Source organism: Neopsephotus bourkii, unplaced genomic scaffold, assembly GCF_033783945.1.
Source record: "Neopsephotus bourkii isolate Nb327-2 ecotype Australia unplaced genomic scaffold, CSIRO-AGI_Nbou_v1 NB_357, whole genome shotgun sequence".
NCBI classification, from domain to species: Eukaryota; Metazoa; Chordata; class Aves; order Psittaciformes; family Psittacidae; genus Neopsephotus; species Neopsephotus bourkii.
In genome coordinates, this window is record NW_026900863.1 from 2144443 (window position 1) to 2162707 (window position 18265).

General features: G+C 40.7%; 1 protein-coding gene across 2 annotated transcripts in view; it reads right to left on the reverse strand.

Annotated features, from left to right (window-relative positions):
- Window positions 1–806: 806 nt before the first annotated feature.
- Window positions 807–18265, reverse strand: part of TENM2 (teneurin transmembrane protein 2) — a 186501-nt gene continuing 169042 nt past the window's right edge. For both annotated transcript variants that reach the window (XM_061348443.1, XM_061348442.1), the window contains 6 exons: window positions 15900–16075; window positions 14147–14382; window positions 9496–9792; window positions 6992–8606; window positions 3890–4020; window positions 807–2701 (listed from right to left, as the gene is read on the reverse strand). In XM_061348443.1, the coding sequence (XP_061204427.1) occupies window positions 1940–2701; window positions 3890–4020; window positions 6992–8606; window positions 9496–9792; window positions 14147–14382; window positions 15900–16075 (3217 nt within the window). In that variant the 3' untranslated portion in view covers window positions 807–1939. The remainder of the gene's footprint in view (window positions 2702–3889; window positions 4021–6991; window positions 8607–9495; window positions 9793–14146; window positions 14383–15899; window positions 16076–18265) is intronic.

The window sequence follows — 18265 nt, forward strand, 5'->3', positions numbered from 1 at the left end:
GAGCTCAGGGTTCTGGTGCCCTGCACATGGGTGCAAGGCTTCATCACAATGGGATGGCTCTTGTTTGTGCAGCAGAGATTAGATGCACTTTGTGAGTGCTGTAGGTGTTCCAGAACACTGTTCCAGGCCACTGAACTGCTCTGCTTTAAAAGTGACCTGGAGTGAATTAATACCCACAATCAACTTGAGCATCTCTGTCGCTATCATGAATAATTAAAAACCTCATTTGCAACCCCAAAAGCAAAATTGTTCTCAAAATTAAGTAGAGCTCCCTAGCTACATACTGAAATGAGATAAAAGCAGCAGGGCTCTGGTTGATGGATGGTTCCCTTTCAACATCACCAGGAGTGACTGTTTACTTAGGAAAGGGTCTTTGAGCTTACCTCCAGTTTTTAATGAATGGCAGAAATAAGCAATCTCCCAAAGAAGACAGATTTCATGGAGACTTCCTGGCTCACAGCACGGCCTTCCACATTTCATTTAGTAGCGTGTTGCTGCAGTTTCAGACTGTTTGGAGGAAACTTTAGCGCAATTAAACTGATTCCAGGGTTGAAACATGGCAGTTTGAGGGTTGCTGGTTGGGAGGTGCACAGGGGGAACTTCAGCAACAAGTACCAGCTTTTTGCTGTGTCCTAAATGGAGGTTTGGGTGATGTGTTGCTTACCCAGAGGTCAAAGGACCAGCCCCCTGCAGAATCCATGGTCCAACAGCACATCATTATGCCCCATGAGATGCTGAGTACATTAGGTGGCAGTGAGACACTGACTTTTTCATTTTGAAAAGATTTCACAATGGAAGACAAGTAATTCACAGGAGTTTTAGAGACTTTATTTATGTATAAACAATTTAAACACTTTGCCATAAATTATCTTTGCCTGTCTCTAGTCTTTGCTTAGCAGCAAATTAAAATTAATATAAAAACTCAATGAACAATTCATACATGTATATTACAAAAAAGTTCTTGTACCAAAGTTCTTATTAGACTTTTTTTTTCTCTTTTTTTTTTTTTCTTTTCTGTGGTGACTGTAATGTGATTGTCTCAGTTTCTCGACCAAACAAACACACTAATAATTTTTAAATCTGAAACAGTGATTGTGCCTTCTGGCTGATGTATGTACAGGGTGATCTGACGTGGTGCCCATTTGCAATAGTGTAACACAATGCCCACAGCTCTACTGGAACTGATACCAACAAACTACTGAATCTAAACAGACTACACCCTGTAACTGTGTTATACTGTCCACAATGGAAATCTTCAAAGACAAACAGAGTATGAAATTTATTTGTAGTGATTTATAGCCACCATTTTGAATGTAACTTTACACTCTGCCCTCTTTGAGTAAGTTAAGCTTCAGGCCAGACCAGGGGAGGGTCAGAGTGCAAGTGTGGTTTTGTTACTTTTAAATATATTTTGCTTTCCTATTTCCAGTGTGCTCTCACTTGCATTCTCATTGTCCTCCAGTTGCTACACACAAATCACCCCAAAGTCATGTTTTAAATGCACCTGTATTTTGCTTTAAATGAAAACCTCTTGGATATTTATCAAACAAGCAGTCTGAATCATCTGTGTTTCATCAGCTGGTTAGTGAAAGTGGCCCACTTGGATTTCTTAGTTTGCTCACGTGTGAATGGAGTGAGGTAATACAATACGAGGCCTTCTTTTTGTTTTCCTTTAGACCCAGAACAAGTGGGTAATATTTCAGGGGTACTTTTTAATTTGTATGGTTAGAGTTTTCAGTCTGGCTTTAGTCCACTTCAGGATGTGGGTTTTAATCACTTGAACAGTGGCATTTAACTCAAAAAATATGAGCTTTTTGCCACTTACTATCCCAGAGTAGCTCAGCCTAGTGCCCCCATTTAGGTCTTCATCTCCTTAGGAGAGGAGATAACAGTTATGACTACTGATTCATCCAGCAAAGGATGACAGCAGATTAATTTGTTACCTCTTTCCCATTTCATTCTGTCTTAAAAACTGGATGTTGCTGCTACTGTCTGCTAGCTCTGGGTACTGCTCCACAGGCAGGACATAATATCCCTCGTAACCTTGCACCCTTCCCGTGTTCAGAAGCTGCTGCTTCTCTCCATCTGTCCATATGCGGCTGCCCTCACGGCCATCCCGTGCCTTCTGCTGCTCCTTGGCCCAGGCTGCTCCCAGCGCTCGCTGCCGAGCCTGGTCGAGCACTCGGGCCTTCTCGTCGTCCAGCGTGTCGGGCGTCAGTCCGTAGCGGATGTTGATGAGCAGGGTGCAGTACTGGAACTCAATGTTGGTAAACCTTCGAGTCCTCCCGCTGACGAGCAGGCTGGGCTGGGACACCGTGATGTTGACTCCGCTGTCCAGCACCTTCCTCCCGCTGGTCATCGCGAGGGTGACGAGGTCGCTGTCAGCCGAGCCTATCTTCACAAAGTAATGGGTGTCCTTCCCCTCGATGCTGTAGTGCATTTTCTCCAGGTAGTGAGCACTGTTCAGGACAGAGGCAATCTTCCTGCTGTCATCTGTGGCTATGCTGGAAACGCCAGTGGTTACACGGCCTTCCTTCACAGCAAACATGATTCCTTTCCCAATGATAGGAGTGGTTGTGGCAAACCAGCGACCTGCTTTTTCTCTAATATTGGCATGTAATCTTTTAGATATGACCTGGCCCTCAAGAGCCATGAAAGCCTGGTTGTGTCTTTCTGTCGTCTGCTGAACTCCTGTAATTAGCTGGGGAAAGCAAAAGAAGACACAAAACCACCAAAGAAGATATAGATCTGAAAATATTCATTTCAGAGACCAACACTAATCTTTGCTTTGCCTTTTTAAAGGAAATCTATGCAGTGAAAAAGCCTGTGCTATGGGAAGACCACCCTCCACTACCCATCCATACCCATATCTCCTTCAGAATCAGGGAAATACTCATGTGGCAAATTATTTTGCTATTAGCAATACCAGATTCAGTATTTCTCATTAATCACTCTCTGTAGCACACATGTACCTCAAATCTCAATTTTAGCAAATTACAGAATGTCTATTACAAGAAGAAGTAAAATCCAAGACTAGAACAATTTTAATCTGAGCTGAAGCCAAACAGACTCAATCTAGTAAAAGACAGCACAGCACCTTCTGGGATTTCAACCAGCACAGATGACTAAAATGCTTAGGAATGTAAGCCTCTGAAACTAGGTAAAAGTTGGGCTCCAAAATAACAAAGCAGTTCCTGAAGAAGTGATTTAGACTCTCAAATGACTTAGAAGCCTGTAAAGTGGTATGTTTAGGTTTATATGATCCTTTCTGTTGTATTACCACAGATGTGAAGTAAAAGCAAAGACTAAGCTTGGGGTTGGCCTAATACTCTTTCTAAGTTTATTAAATGGCTTGGGATTTATTATAAAGCTATAATTATTTATTATATACCATTTTCCATCTTTAACCTGACAAGTGTGAATGCTGTAACTGAATTTAACTGTAGTAACTAGAGTAGCAAACCAAAGCCTCTAACTAGGAAAAGCATAGACAAAAAATGGTGAGAAATCCTGTTCTGGGGGACAAGAAGAACCATTTCTTAGCAGTACAGCAAGTACCAACCTAAGTTTATTGCAACACATGTTATTAGGATGGTTTTTCCAAAGCTACAACAGATGACGAATTGCCCTGACAAAGTCTCCCTTTGTCGTTGCTAATCAAGTTAATCGAGTTACAACTTGTTAATCAAGGAAGAACTCAATAAAAGACAAACTAATGACACTGCAATTATGATAACAATGAAGGCTGGCAAGAAAGGCATATGTTCATTAGGATAAAATCTAGCTATACTCCCTTAGTTTTACCCAGAAATAAATACTTGACCTTCTACTGTAACTACACGAGAGCCAGCACTTCTATTCATAGAAATAACTTCATATTTCTGCCTACCTGTCCGTTTTCACATGCTTGACTCTCAGACAACTCGTATGGTGGTGACACAAAGTACATTTTTGCTCTAGGGAAACCAGGAATAATGTTGCTAAGTTGAAATCCGAACATCACCAACCAGCTTTTGACATCTAGAAATCAAAAGGAAGCAGGCAAGTGAGAAATGAATGTGTGTAATAAAGGCAAGAAATAAAAAAAAAATTAAGAAATCCATCCTTGATCTCCTTGACTTCAAGCAGCTGTGGAACTCATCATTTATATTACAGCATGGCACTTGACAGATCTGTAGTAATCCACCATGAGCAGGCGCAGGAAATATTGCTTTACATGTACCCTAAATAGTTCAACAGGAATATACGACCTTGCTCATTCCATTAGAGCACATGGATTATCCAAACATTTCACTGTACGCAATACTTGTTCCATCTCTGACACCTTCTGATGTGGCTCCTGTAACCTACAAACTCTATTGTTAAATGATGGTTTATTAGGTTAGTACTCCTAGAAACATCTGCAAAGTCCTCGGGGAAAATACATGGCTTGCCTTCCGCGCCCTACTTCTATTAGCTGTCACCAGGTCTCTGGAGGCTCCATTAAATGCAGTGAGGAGTTAGACTTGTAATTCAGAGGGCTAAATTTAGACACCATGAATATCCTCACCTTCCCTTCAGGCCCAGTATAGAAAAGCAGGGGCTGCTTGGGAGGATCAGAGCTCAGCTCTGCAGTGAGAATTTCCAGCTCTGGGTTCAATCAGTAAAACTCTGTCCTCATATCTTGTTGAAAAACCCAAGTCACTAAATAACAGTAACTCTAACTCACCACATGTTAAGAACTTATGATGTATTTTAGTCATCAAGTGACATTTTTAACAACAATGGAAAAGCCCATGACCCTGGTTTACATTTGTTTTCTGCTTCTCTTTTCTGCCAGTCACAGGGATGAGCATCAGTGTGGGCGCACAGGCACTTCTCATTTGATTTGGACCTATATTCATGACCATTTCTGTTTACAAATCCCATCCTTTCCAATGGCCTTCTCTCCTCACTGGCCTACAACAGCTCCTGATGGTGCTATTGCTGCTTCCCTGTGTGAGCCAAACCCCGTGTCTGAAGAGATGTGACTGTGCAGGGCACTCTTGCTGCAAGGGTCTCTGTCTGCATTTAGAGCACCCCAAGCACGGTGCACAGCAGCTCTGCTTGCTGCCACAGGCACATGGGGTGCCTGCAGAGCACCCACCGTGCACACAGACCTTGGGGACACTCAGACACAGCATGGAGCCTGCTTGCTGTTGCAAAGCCTGTTTTCCCAACATGTTACACCATAAAAAGTGCAGTACTCCCTGGCTGGGGGCATTTGACAACAAAACTCTTCCTTTCGTTAGCCATTCTGACACTAAGATTAGTAGTAAGATCCTCTGTTTCTGTAAAGACCTTTGTATGTATCTCCCATCACACAGTGACTACCATATTTTTCCTGTGGCTTTGGACAGCCCATGGTCACTGCTCCTTTTTAAGGCTGCAGTTTCTTCTCAGTGAGGGTGACAGAACACTGGAACAGGCTGCCCAGGGAGGTTGTGGAGTCTCCTTCTCTGAAGACATTCAAAACCTGCCTGGACACGTTCCTGTGTAACCTTATCTAGGTGTTCCTGCTCCGGCAGGGGGATTGGACTAGATGATCTTTTGAGGTCCCTTCCAATCTCTAGCATACTGTGATACTGTGATAATGGTATATCCCCAACAAGTCACTTCAGCTGCCCTGTTTCCACAAAAAAAGAGGAGGATCTATATGCAAAGTAGTGACTGTTCTGCTTTGCAGCACTGCACTTGGTACAGGAATTCCTTACCATCAAAACATATGAATAAAGCAGTGTCAGGGGTTAACAGTAAGAATGGATTGGGGTGGGGAAGTAGCTCTTTTATTTTCTGTTTGGGTTGGTTTTTAAGCTGTGACAACCCAGATGCCACCATAATTCCTTCTTGTGCAAAAGAATCTCTTTAGTCCATACAGCAACAAATATTTTCCTCACCAATGAAGTATTTTTACAGACTGCAAGGTGTGTGTGGAGCAAATGCAATAGATCTTCCCAGATTTCATTCAGTGGGTGAATAAATTAAATGAATGAAATTTCAGAACATAGCAAAATATCTCAAGATGACACTGAAAATCTAAACCAGTGATTCAGATCTAATAATTTTCATCCACTGTTGGATGAAAATAGGATGTGAATTTACGACAACAGAATTTGATCCCAAGGTCATTTTAGTCACCAGTGTTTTCACACTATCAGATACAAGTTGTACTACCTTTAAATTGGAAAGTAGCTCCAATAGAACCTCTGGGATGTTACACACATGATTATGTCCCCATGTACCAATGAAACTTGCTGGGATTTTCTCTGAAGGAAATGCACTTTTCTTGAAATTCAAATTACTGCTAAAATTAAGATAGCTCCTTTTTATAAATGATACCACTGCTCTAATTACTGGATGCTGCATATTCAGTGCTAAGTAAAGGTTTTACTGAAGACACATTAATTATCTTTTAGAAGTTGCCAGCAGCGGGCTTGAGTACTGTGTGATCTCGCTAAGTGAAAAATTACTACTAATTAAGAAGAGGTTACAAGTTTTACCCAGTTCTAACATCTGCAATCAAAACTACTTTATTGTTTCTCTTCCTCAGCTCTACACATTCCATCACATTTCTTATACTTGCAGGATGTAAGTATATTTCTAAAAATCAATATTTTGGTTTTAAAGATTGAAAATTGTGTATTAAAAGTTAAATGTGAAAAGAGGTTTAATTAAATCAGTTCTTGGCAGTAATTAATAATGTGCCTATGGGCTCAGTCAGCAGTTCATTTTGAGAGTTAATTTATTTTTTTCCCCTCCATAAATTCCTTGTGGCTTCTTATTTAGTGCCCTTCATTTGGGCAGGGGCGGCATCAAAGAATCAGCACTAGCCAGCCCTTTTCATAACACAAAAAGGAAAATGGACCAACCTGGACAGGAAGATTCAGAAAATGGCTAGTAAGGAGAAGTCTGATTTCCTTCCCAAATCAACTTCCAAACCATAGTGTTGTTTATAAGGAATGTAAAGTCTCACCTGTTACATAGTTCTTTAGATCCAGTTCATTGCTTAGAGGGTTGTTACTCTTGAACATGTACAGATTGAAAGGAGCGGGTTCTTTACCAATGTTTTTCCACATGGTATAATCAGGAGATGTCCAGCGTCCAGCCAGGACATCATAGTCCCTCTGGGTAAAATGGACAAGTTTGGTTAAAGGATCATACAGCCCCCCATGGAACCCAATAACCAGCTGGAAATCAGGATTAGAGTCATAGTAAATCTCCCCATATGCTGTGTACTGAAGCTGTTTGATCATGAGGCCGTTGATGCTGAACACGGCTAATGGAGTGCCTGTGTTATCAGAGGCGACATAATATTCTTCCCCGCTGCTACTCTCCATTGCAAAGAGGTGGCCTTGCAGGTCGTAGTATAAAGAGGTAATTTCTGAATTGGAATGATTGTAGACATGAGTGACCCTTGTTGGATTGTGAAGATCAGCATAAAAGTACTGTAGGTGGTGCCCCAGGTTAGTCTTACAGGAAGCCCTTCGTCCGAGTCCATCGTAACGGTACTGAACACTCCACCCATTGGCTTTGTTGTAAGCTCTTGTCAAGAGTCCTTTGGAGTTGTATTCAAACACATCTGAGCCTCGCTGACACAGGAATCCATCCTCATCAATTTTGTAGGGTATGTCACCTAAGCGTGTAATCCTGTCTCTCAGGTCATAGCGCAGAGGCATCAGTCTGACACTATTTCCAGGATTCAGTAGATGAAGGTTTCCATTCAGATCATAACTGTAACGCCAGGTTGGCCTGTCATTTACTGATACACTTTGCAGCTGCCCATCTCCATCATAGTCATAGGTATACTTGGTGGTGTTGGCATATGGACCAAGTTTCAGTTCTCTCTTAGTTACCCTTCCCATGCTGTCATATTGGACAGTCATCCAGTACATTAGAGATCGGAACATTTCATACTGAACTTCTTTAATGCGCCCGTGGGTATCAAAGTGCTTACTCAGTGTCATAACTGCGGTAGTAATAATTTGATTTATATCATAATAAATAACTCCAAACTTGCCAAAATGCTCTACTTTGCCAGAAATCTCATCATAACGATAAAGATCAACTGGAAGAGGCGTCTCGCTTATTATAGGCTTGATGCTTGCGATTCGAAAGCTATTATCGTGATATGTATAATCAAACCTTGCATTGACCATGCCCTCTTCAGAGAACCTGTAGATCTGTTTGTCAACGAGAGGACCAATTTTACGATAGCGGATTGTACAAGAAAATCCTCCACTTTGCAGATTCACCATTTTTAGGACACCTGTAGTTTCATCATACCCAAAAGTAACTGCAGTGCTGTCATAAACAATTTCAGATAACTTGGATAGCTTTCCATACTTGTAGAAGACTTGTCGCCCAGTGCCTAAAAATGATGTTTTCAGAATTCTCCCATCATCACTGTAATCAAAAATCACTGATGCATTGCTTTCAGGAGGGTTATAAATGTTTCTAATGTAGCCAATGGAGGTGTGAGTTGACATGCTGTGCCGAGCAACGCTGGGCATGGTGACAGCATGAAGGCGGTCTGAAGAATCATACTCAAAGATGTACTGGCGTTGACTCTGAAGCAGTAGTACCATTGACTGTAGGGAGAAAATTAATACACAGTTACCAGCTTTCGGCATGTGACCTCTCAGGGCAGTAAAGAAAAGTTTACTGAGAAGGCACTAGTGTTAAATGAATCAAAAGAGAATGAGATGCATCAGTTAGGGGCACAAAGCTGCACAAGAATATGTCAGATTGCTAGATAGCAGGATGTGCTACTTGGAAGTCAACATGCTGACACTCCAGGAAAGCGCAGGTTAGAAACCTATTAGCTGCCCTCCCCTTAGTAGGACCTTTTTGTTTTCATTTTTCTGAGGGATGCAGAGGTGTTAGACAAATTGATTTACTTTGCCATTAGCAGTTGTAATTCACAACTATTACTGTGAAACGTGTGACAAAGCAGAGAATATTTGCTCTGGTTTGCTTAAAACAACAGGTTCAAAGAAGGGAAAGAATATGCAATTTTGAAGTATTTAAGGTGCTTATGATTGAAGTGTCTTAGTTGGGCTAAGTAAAAATGCTTTACCATATTTTCATTTAAAAGATAATGATTACAGATGAATTACCTGTTTCTACTTGAACCTTTTGTCAGCTTTAGTGATGTTTTTTTGGTCTTCATTAAGGGCAATTCATTGTATTCAGCTTATGCTATTATATGGCAGCCAACTGCTTCCAGGAACATATCAAAAGACACAATCCATGAACAATGTATTTACCATTAAACATTAGTTGAATTAGTTGACTAATTGAAAAATAAGGAATTTTGAGACCAGGTACAGGGGGATTCTTTACAGCTGGAACATGTCAAATTGTAGATAATCTGTGTGTGTGTGTGTGTGTGTGTATTACGTACAGGGCTTAAAATGAAACCGAGTAGCACTTTGTCTCTTTGTAGCTGCTGTCAGCAGGTAAAACAACATCACTTACTTTTTCTAGATAGGTGTAGCTCCAAACCTTCCCATCGGCAAACATGCGTGATACGATCCTGCCTTGCTTATCCAGGTCTGTTCTCTCGCTCATGGCTCCGCGCTGCAGCCCAGCCAGGCGCCCATTGAAGAAGTAGGAGACGTTGACAGCAGCCAGGCCGCTGCTGGGCAGCCAGAGGAACGGGCGCCCAAGCTGGTCGTAGATGATGCGCAGGGTGAATTTCCGGTGATCATCATAGATTTTCTCTGTGCGTATGTTCCGGTCATAGTCAATGGACAGCAAATTCCTTCCATGCACCTATGGAGGGAACGGAGGCTGCATTCAGTCAGCAGTGCCAGTAGCCCCTATGGATCAAAATGGCATGCACATTGGAGACCTCAGTTTCCCCACAGTTTAGAGAAGTGTAGCACCTCTTCCTATTAACTGGCTTCTGCTTTCTAGTTCTTGGCTATTCAAATATATAAGTTCAGGTGTTTCACTGGGATATTCTCCATCTCCCTGCAACATGGGAACTGTCATCTTACAGAAGGGGCTTCTCTTGTCACAACAGAGAGGCATACTGCACACCTGGGTCCCAAAGTACAGTGCTAGCACTCGGCAGAGAAACAACTTCTTTTACATAGAAGCAGCTTTTCTACTTCTGCCATCAGTAGATCTTAACCTCTTTCCCTACTATGACTCCAAGAACAGAAGAAATTATGATTTAATGTCTTCACTGAGGTTTAGCCACATAGGCTCTGTAACTGCAATGCCCTCCTTATAAATTCATTCATTTACTGTTTTCTTCATTTGTTTTCCAAATAGTCCATAGATCCCTCATCAATCCAGTCACTTGGGATGGGTTTCATTTCTTCTGATTAAAGATTCTGCTCATACAGGCTGGGAAAGATGGACTTAGTTTTGGGAAACAAACTAAATAATTAGGTTAAATGCTTTTGTTTTTCTTTTTCTTTTTTTTCAGTTACAATTTTCAAATCAAAGTATAATATGAAGTGTTTTGGGCCGAGATTTTTTTGGGTTTGGTTTTTAATAAAAGAGCAAAACGGAAACAAGCACAAGAATGCCAAATGGAGAGGCTGCTAGTGATAGTGCTGTAAGAGGTACATAAATATATTCACTGCAGACTATGCCACAGAATTCAGGATAATGCTGTAATCTGATAAAGCCTTCTAAGTAATTTAATTGTAGCTGCATCATTAATAAAGTGCAAGTATTTAAATTAGATATAATTTGAGAGCAACGACTATTTAAAAAGTATTCATCAGTTTGTGGGAATTTGTTCTTTGCAGCAGCTCTGATTAGGCCACGTTTTCTCTTAGCCAGAATTAAACTGCACATCAAACAACATGTAAATTAACCCTGGGCCTTTCTCGAGGACATAAAAGTTATTCTGAGAGATTTTCCCTGCCAGGGGTGAACCCAATTCCCATCCCACCCAACTCTGCAGGAATTCACTTACAGAGAAAGCAAATTTAAAAGGAATACAATTTTGTGTTTGTAAAGAAATAATTATTTCAAATTATTGCTCATTATCCTAATTTTTCCCATTAATAAGACTCAGCTCTAACAGTTTATGTCTACTCTGTGGGCAATTATTAGAAAAAGCTCTTTCCTGTAGGTTTTCCCAAAGGTTATCCCAGCAAAAACTTCTCCTGTGATTCAAAGAAAAGACAGGGCATTTCTTACAAAACATCTTGGCCAAATAAACCTTATTCTGCTCTCCCATTGTAATGGAAACAAACCCAGGGAAGCCAAACTCAATAGCAGAACTTTCTCAACTGGTTACACTAGTTCTGTAAGTGTAGGATTAATCCTGATGACAGAGCCATATGAAAACCCGTTCCTTCACAGAGCTCAAGGCCTTCCAAAAAGATCAGGCACTGAATTTTAGCTTTTATGTTTCTATTTGGTTTTGTTTTGTGATTTCTAGGGTTTCTTCCCTCCATTACAGTAACTGCAACTGTAATCTGCATGGAGGAAAGTCTGACTCCAGGTATCCTCCCTTTTCTCAATAACATTATAAAAGTTATTAGGTTTTTTGCCATAGAAAACTGAGGTACTAGGGTTTTTTAAATGGTTACCCAGACAAGAGCTATGAACACAAACATCACTTGGAGAATAAAGCAGCACCTGCTTGAATAATTCAGCAACTTCATTTTCATTTGTTAAAATAGGTAAAACCAGAGAGTGTAATTGTAATGTCATATTAATTATATAGTAACCCAAATTGAATGAATAACTCCCATGACTGAAGATCACCTAACAAGCTCTGTTTCTTTTGTCCCACTACCTACGTGCACATCTGGTTTCTCCCTTGGCTGCTGCTTGAACAAGTGGCCGTAGGGACAAGCCCTTTGTGCCTTGAGTAAAGGTCTGGCAACAAAAATCACCTATGTGAAGCCGCACTGTAAGAAAAACTCTTCAGAAGGGAATCTTCAATACTTTATCTGAAACTACTGCAACACACTGGATGTGTGGTGCATAGGAGAGTAGTGGACAGTAAGAGAGAGAACCCTGAGGTGAAAGGCAAATCTTCCTTTCCCGGCTTAATGAAGTCAGCCCAGCATGTCTCAAAGGCCAACACGTACAGCTGGGATGTGCCAACAGCACAATGAGCACAGCTGGGGGCACAGGAGGCAGCTCTACCTGGAGAATCACAGAATCATTGACTAGTCTGGGTTGGAAGGGACCTTTACAGGTCATCTAGTCCAACCCATGCCCCTGCAATGAGCAGAGACACCTTCCCCTAGACCAAGTTGCTTCAAGCCCCATCCAACCTGGCCTTGAACACTGCCAGGGATGGGGCAGCCACAGCTTCTCTGGGCATCCTGTGCCAATGTCCCACCAGTCTCATTGTAAAAAAATTCTTCATTATAGCTAGTCTATATCTCTCTTAGTTTAAATCTCTTTTAGTTTAAAACCATTACCCCTTGTCCTATTGCCCTACTAAAAAGTCTGACACCCTCTTTCTTAAAGATCCCCTTTAGGTATTGAAAGAAAGGGGTATTGGCTCTAGCAAGAGGCGACTCCCATGTCAGAACAATCCCTTTCAGAAAGAATTGATTCTGCGCTGGGGATTCAAGATTTGGGTCCACACACTCCCTGCATGGTCAGTCCTGTGTTAGTCCTGCAGTGGCCCATCCTGCACCACTATATGCCACATCTGTCCCAGCTGCCACAGCCGACCCTGCTGCCACCTGCTCCCCCAGAGATCACACAAACATGCTCCATTTCATTCAATAAACAATTTATAAAGATGAATTAGAGTAAATGAGATGCAAATAAATTCTGTGCTTTCCCCTTCATTTTCAAATTTCATTTTCCGTCCACTCAACCTGTTATAATCTCATCGTGATTTTCATTTAAAAGAGCTAAATGGGTATGTGATTATTGTTGCAGGAACTAAACCCAGACAATTAAATGTTGAGGTGTTGCTAGATAAAGCAGTGTCTTGATTTGCATAAACATGATGCAAGAAACCCCATCTCCAGCAAGGTTCCAGCTCTAAGATGTGTTTAACTTCAGCTGATTACCACAGGTACTTCTATTACATTTCTAGCATTGAGAGTTAGGATTACCACAATTTTGTTTTGCACACGTAGTCAAAATGCAGTGCTCATCTGGTTTCCAGTTCTAATCAACTTCTGCAGGTCAACACATCACAATCAATTACGTAGCCATGAAATTTAGTCATTAAGGATTAGCTGCTAATCTCATTCCTTTTTTGTCTAACCTTCCCCCTCTCCCCAGTAGGTGCATTCTGAGCATATACGAGAAAAGGAAAGTCTTGTTAACTCAACACTGGGAATTAGATGTTAAGCAATAGAAAAAAAACCAAAATGTAACAGCTGATTCATAATAGTTTTTGTGAATTGCTACATAATTGTTTACAGAAACTGCATTTAGTACATCATCTTGAACACACAGAACTGTATTTCTGAAAAGAACCAGGGCTTGATTAGCAGTGTACTTGTTCTCTGCCCAAGTATTGTAAAGCCCTACCAAAGCTGTTTATACTGAAGCAGCCAGTGAAAGTTTAGGTACTCGAGGGGTGAAAACCAGGCCAGCTAAGCACAGAATGGATTAACCCAGCTCCAACACATTTTTAATTTGGCAGGGGATGGATTTCATGACCAGAGTGTCTTTCTTATCCTATGCTTATGACTTCATAATTATGGCAATTATTTTCCAATCATGCCATTTGGGAAGAGGAATAAACGCAATATGCCTGTCTCAATGAATTTGCAGGCAGATTCTACACAAGCAGAACGTAACTGCTTATGCTGTAATTGCACTTCCTGCCCAGGACCAGTTGTGGTGAGTGTGCTGTAGCAGTTTTACAAATGCTGAGTGGTTGGATTGGTTTTTCCCCCACCTTCAGAAGCAGAGTGCCTTGCACCAGTGTTCTGGATATCTTTACCACCCTCTTCTAGAATACTTTTAGGAATGAAGCTTCTACAGCTGATTGCAGCACACAGTTCCATGCAGTTAACTGACCTCTCCAATACAGAATATATTGCCATATTAAAAAAAAAATCCTAGAGTTGTGGATTTTAAACAAGTAAAAATAGGAAAGATGTCCTTCAAAAAGAAAATTAATGTTCTGCCCACAGAGGAAAATATCATTATTGTAATGACAGATTCTACTTACCCTGAGCTTTCTTCCAAACACAGTCACTTTGCCTTTAATCTGTTCCTTCCTCAGACGCCATTCAATCGAGTTTAAACCATTTTCCATTGGTAGAGAAATATTACATCGTCCTATGGTGGGAGTCACAGTCCCAGCCAGGACATGAGGTTCGCTGTGAAAGCTAATGCTCATGCCATTGGCATACATCACTCTCAAAGTACCATTATTACAGAGCTGGTAGCTGTTCCTCACTTGATCTACAGCAATAATGAAAAGAAAATAATTTAGCTACTCCAGTCATAAAGAAAACATATAGCTTAATTTGATTGGGTTTTTATTGCACTCCTGTTGATGTTAAATGAAGTCAGCCTGCAATTACCATTTACGTGGTACTATGGTGGAAATTACAGATGTTACTGATTCATGTAAGGAACAGTAGTGCAACAGTGAGCCTGCAGAGAGATACTATGTTTATTTCATTAGGTTTTCACTTTAGTTTTAATTGTGAATCAAAATGCACAGTGATATGCTTTCAACAACGTAATTTATTTCTAATATGAACAAAAACTCCCCAAAACTGAACTGGTGGATGAATAACAAACCATCAAACTCCAGGACAGAAAGACAGGGGTAAAAAAAGAAGACTGCTGGACTCTAGGAGTGGGAAGAAGTAAGTGCCTCTTCTTTTTCTTTCCCTCTGTTTAAAAATTGTCTCCAAGGAAGGACTTTTACAGCATTTGACTTTAAATCCTCCAGGTGTGAGGCTCCAGCAATGCAAGCTGGCAGTCCCTTCCGTGCCTGCTGTCCTGCCACCCTACCAGCATCACACCCGGCCTTTTGGCCCCATACTGCTCTAGCCATGCAGTTCTCCAGCTCTTTGACACAGCCAAGTCCATTCTCCGCCAGGACAGAGCGCTACGGTGTGCAACTGACACCACAGCACCAAGGTTTGTCTGACAGAAGGACATCTACATAATGAATCATCTGGTATAAGAGAAATAGTCTTTGTAAGTAGCCATGTGACGGTATAATAGTCTATAACTGCTGACATTTATGTCAGGAGAAGACTATTGCTTGATGATGATATTCTCATTCCAGTGACATTATATCTTACTTAGAAACACCCATCACCCACCAAACTCCTCCCAGTCTTTGATAACTGACTGTTTTCACTTCATGGGAACCAATGCTGGGCAGCACTGGAAAGCGTTAAGCAAACATTCACCACTTCGTTGCTGCTCTTTCCTGCCACACTTGGGCTGTAACACTGTTCTCAGAAGTGCTAACCATGGGTCAAGAGCATCCACTGCCCTGATTGTTCTGAATTTTCTTTAATGGTAGTTTATAAATTTAGCAGATTCCATGTCTAATAGTAGGAGGCCACTGGAGCCTCTCTCCGCAAAGATCTCTCCCCAGGCAGCTGACACTCGGCAGTCACCGTGCATCTCTGTGGCACCAAAGTCAGAACCAATTTTGCAGTGAAATACAGAGAAATATCTGAGTGGGTAAAGTGATGCTGACCCAAGAGGCAATAGCAGGCCTGACACCAGCAGATAACAACCAGACATAGTTGACACAAAGCATGATTGTGAAATGTTTCTTACCTGTCCTGCAGACCTGCTATTTTAGGAATGAGCTTTAGGGGAGTTTTCCTTGCAAAGTTGTTACATTTTTCCCCTGCTCATAACTGTCCTAATGACACAAATCTTTCACAAATTGCTTTCTCAAGTGGTGTGTGTGGTTAGGAGATGTGCTGAGAAGTGTGCTTTGGTACCTTGAACAACTGTATAGGAAGCCTCCACAGAGGAGAGATTTGTGATGACCGTGACATCGTCATCCCGATTAGAATTCTCAATGTCGATGGTAATAGACTTTTCCATCTCTCGATGAAGGCTAGTTACCACTCCAGTGGGACGTGTTACATTGGTCAGACGCCCTTCATGATCATAGCTAATAGAAAAGTTAGTGAGAGCAAAAAGCGTGAGGATAGATGTTCATTTCAATACCCAGTGTATTAATAATGCACCACATTTGTGCAAAAAAACCCAGAATGAAACAGATTTTCAAGAACATCCTGGCCATACCTATTGCTCTGTTCTTGAAAGAGTCTATAATGATTAAATAATAATTTTTAGTGATACTGATCTCAACTACACAAATGTCATAATTAAATTATTACAATATATAGAGCGATATTGAGCTCAAACAATTCTAATTAGTAAATTCATTTGAATTTTAATGGTAGCATTTCACTCTAAGGAAGTGGACTTATGATGGATACTACAATATACAATTGCATTGACTGCATGTTTGCAATTGAATATTTAGTGGAAACTACTAAGTGTGGTTTTAAGTGACATATCAAGGAATAAACTTGCTAAAAGAGATTAAAAAGGACATCAGCTTGAGAACATAAGGGTTTAATTTAGATCTTTTCTGTGGTATTGAACAGCATTTTGGGTTCAGTATTTTGGCTCATAGTGATGGATGATGAGAAGTTAAAGCCCAGGATAAGGTGGAGTTGCACAAAAGGCAGCCGTCGGCACTCAGAATATACCTGAGAAGATGAGTTAAATGCTCCAGAGGCTTAGAGATAAAAAAAAAAAAAAAATACAAGAAAAAGGGCTCTCCATGAGATCATTGAGTTAAATTTATTTAGAGGTATAAAACCTGAGGAGGGGGAAAGAAAGAATGCTGTCTGAAATCGAATGGTATGTTTCTCCCTTTCCCTTAGAATGCTGTATTTATGTGCTAAAGAAGCAATCCCTTGGCTCTTAAGGGCAAGAAATAGGGACCTGAAACAAAATCAGTATTCCAGTCTGACACTCTGCTTGATGCAATCTCTACTTGTGCAAGAGTCTCTCACCCAGCCACTACCAAAGTGCACATACTTCTGAGCAGCAGAAAGGCAAGAAAAATTGTCCTGTGTAGTTAAAGGGAAAAGTTTAGGTAGAGATTGAAACCAACTGGTCATCCTTGGAACATAGAAATCCAGGGTGCGAGGAGCCTGGAAGAGAACTGGTAAATCCATTGCACTGCCTGAGAGTAACAGAAGAGAAGAGGAGCACATTTAGTACCATGGAGCTAGCTGGGTTCTTTGTACGTCGTGGTTAGCTGTAAAGATGAAGAAGAATCAGTGCTTTCAACATGACTTTACAATGACATCATTCAGAAACCTCAAAGTATCTCCAAAATGAATACCCAAATTGGCTTCTCAGTTAATACATATATCAAGTATGCCTTTCAAGTCCATTGCAAATGGTTGCACCCGTGCAACTGAATATTGAGGAGAAAGGAAAAAAAATCACCTGTGGAGCAACAAGCCTTACCAGAACCCCTGGAAGTGTTAGGCAAAGAAGTAAATCAATAAAACAAAGCATCATGCAACCTAAAAGGGAACAATAATATATTGTGTTTAATTAAGGAGTTCAGGATCACATAAAAGATTAAGCAGCATGACTTTTCTTAATAAGTCACAAGTTTATATCCACATATATGTATATATATGTATTTATATAGTTGGTATTATTTACCATATAGACAACATACTAGATAAGAGATAAAATGTTGAGAAAATCTATGAAAGGTTTTGGTTAAGTTTGTATAAGAGTCTTTACCAAAAAAAATACTGAAAGCACTTGTAAAATAAGGACTAGGGAAGAATTTGGTCCAGTCAAGCATCCATCTGGCAAGGAAAACCAAAAAGGACAAAAATTGGACAGTTTCAAAAATGGGATATACTATAATAGTCTGTATATGGATACTTGGATATGCTTAGTGCTTAGGAGAGTGCTGAAGAGAATACTTATATGTCAAATACTACAGAAGAGACAATGTTATTTAGGAAAAACTAGAAAAGGGCTGTGAGTGGCTTCAGCGTGACTATGCAGAGCTTGGTGAACATCCACCAAAATGGAGGCTGAAATTCCCCATCAGCAAATATATTTCAGGCAATGCAAATGAGACCTTCATTTAAACTCCTCATTCTCATTGCTGGGTTTTTAATTAACCCAGGAAAAATTCCTGGGGATTGCTGTGGGCTACTTACTGGAATTCTCTGTTCAAAGTGCAAGGGCAGTCTAGAAAGTAAATATGGATGAGGATGTGCAAAGCCTGAAACAGGAACATTGCAATATTCTG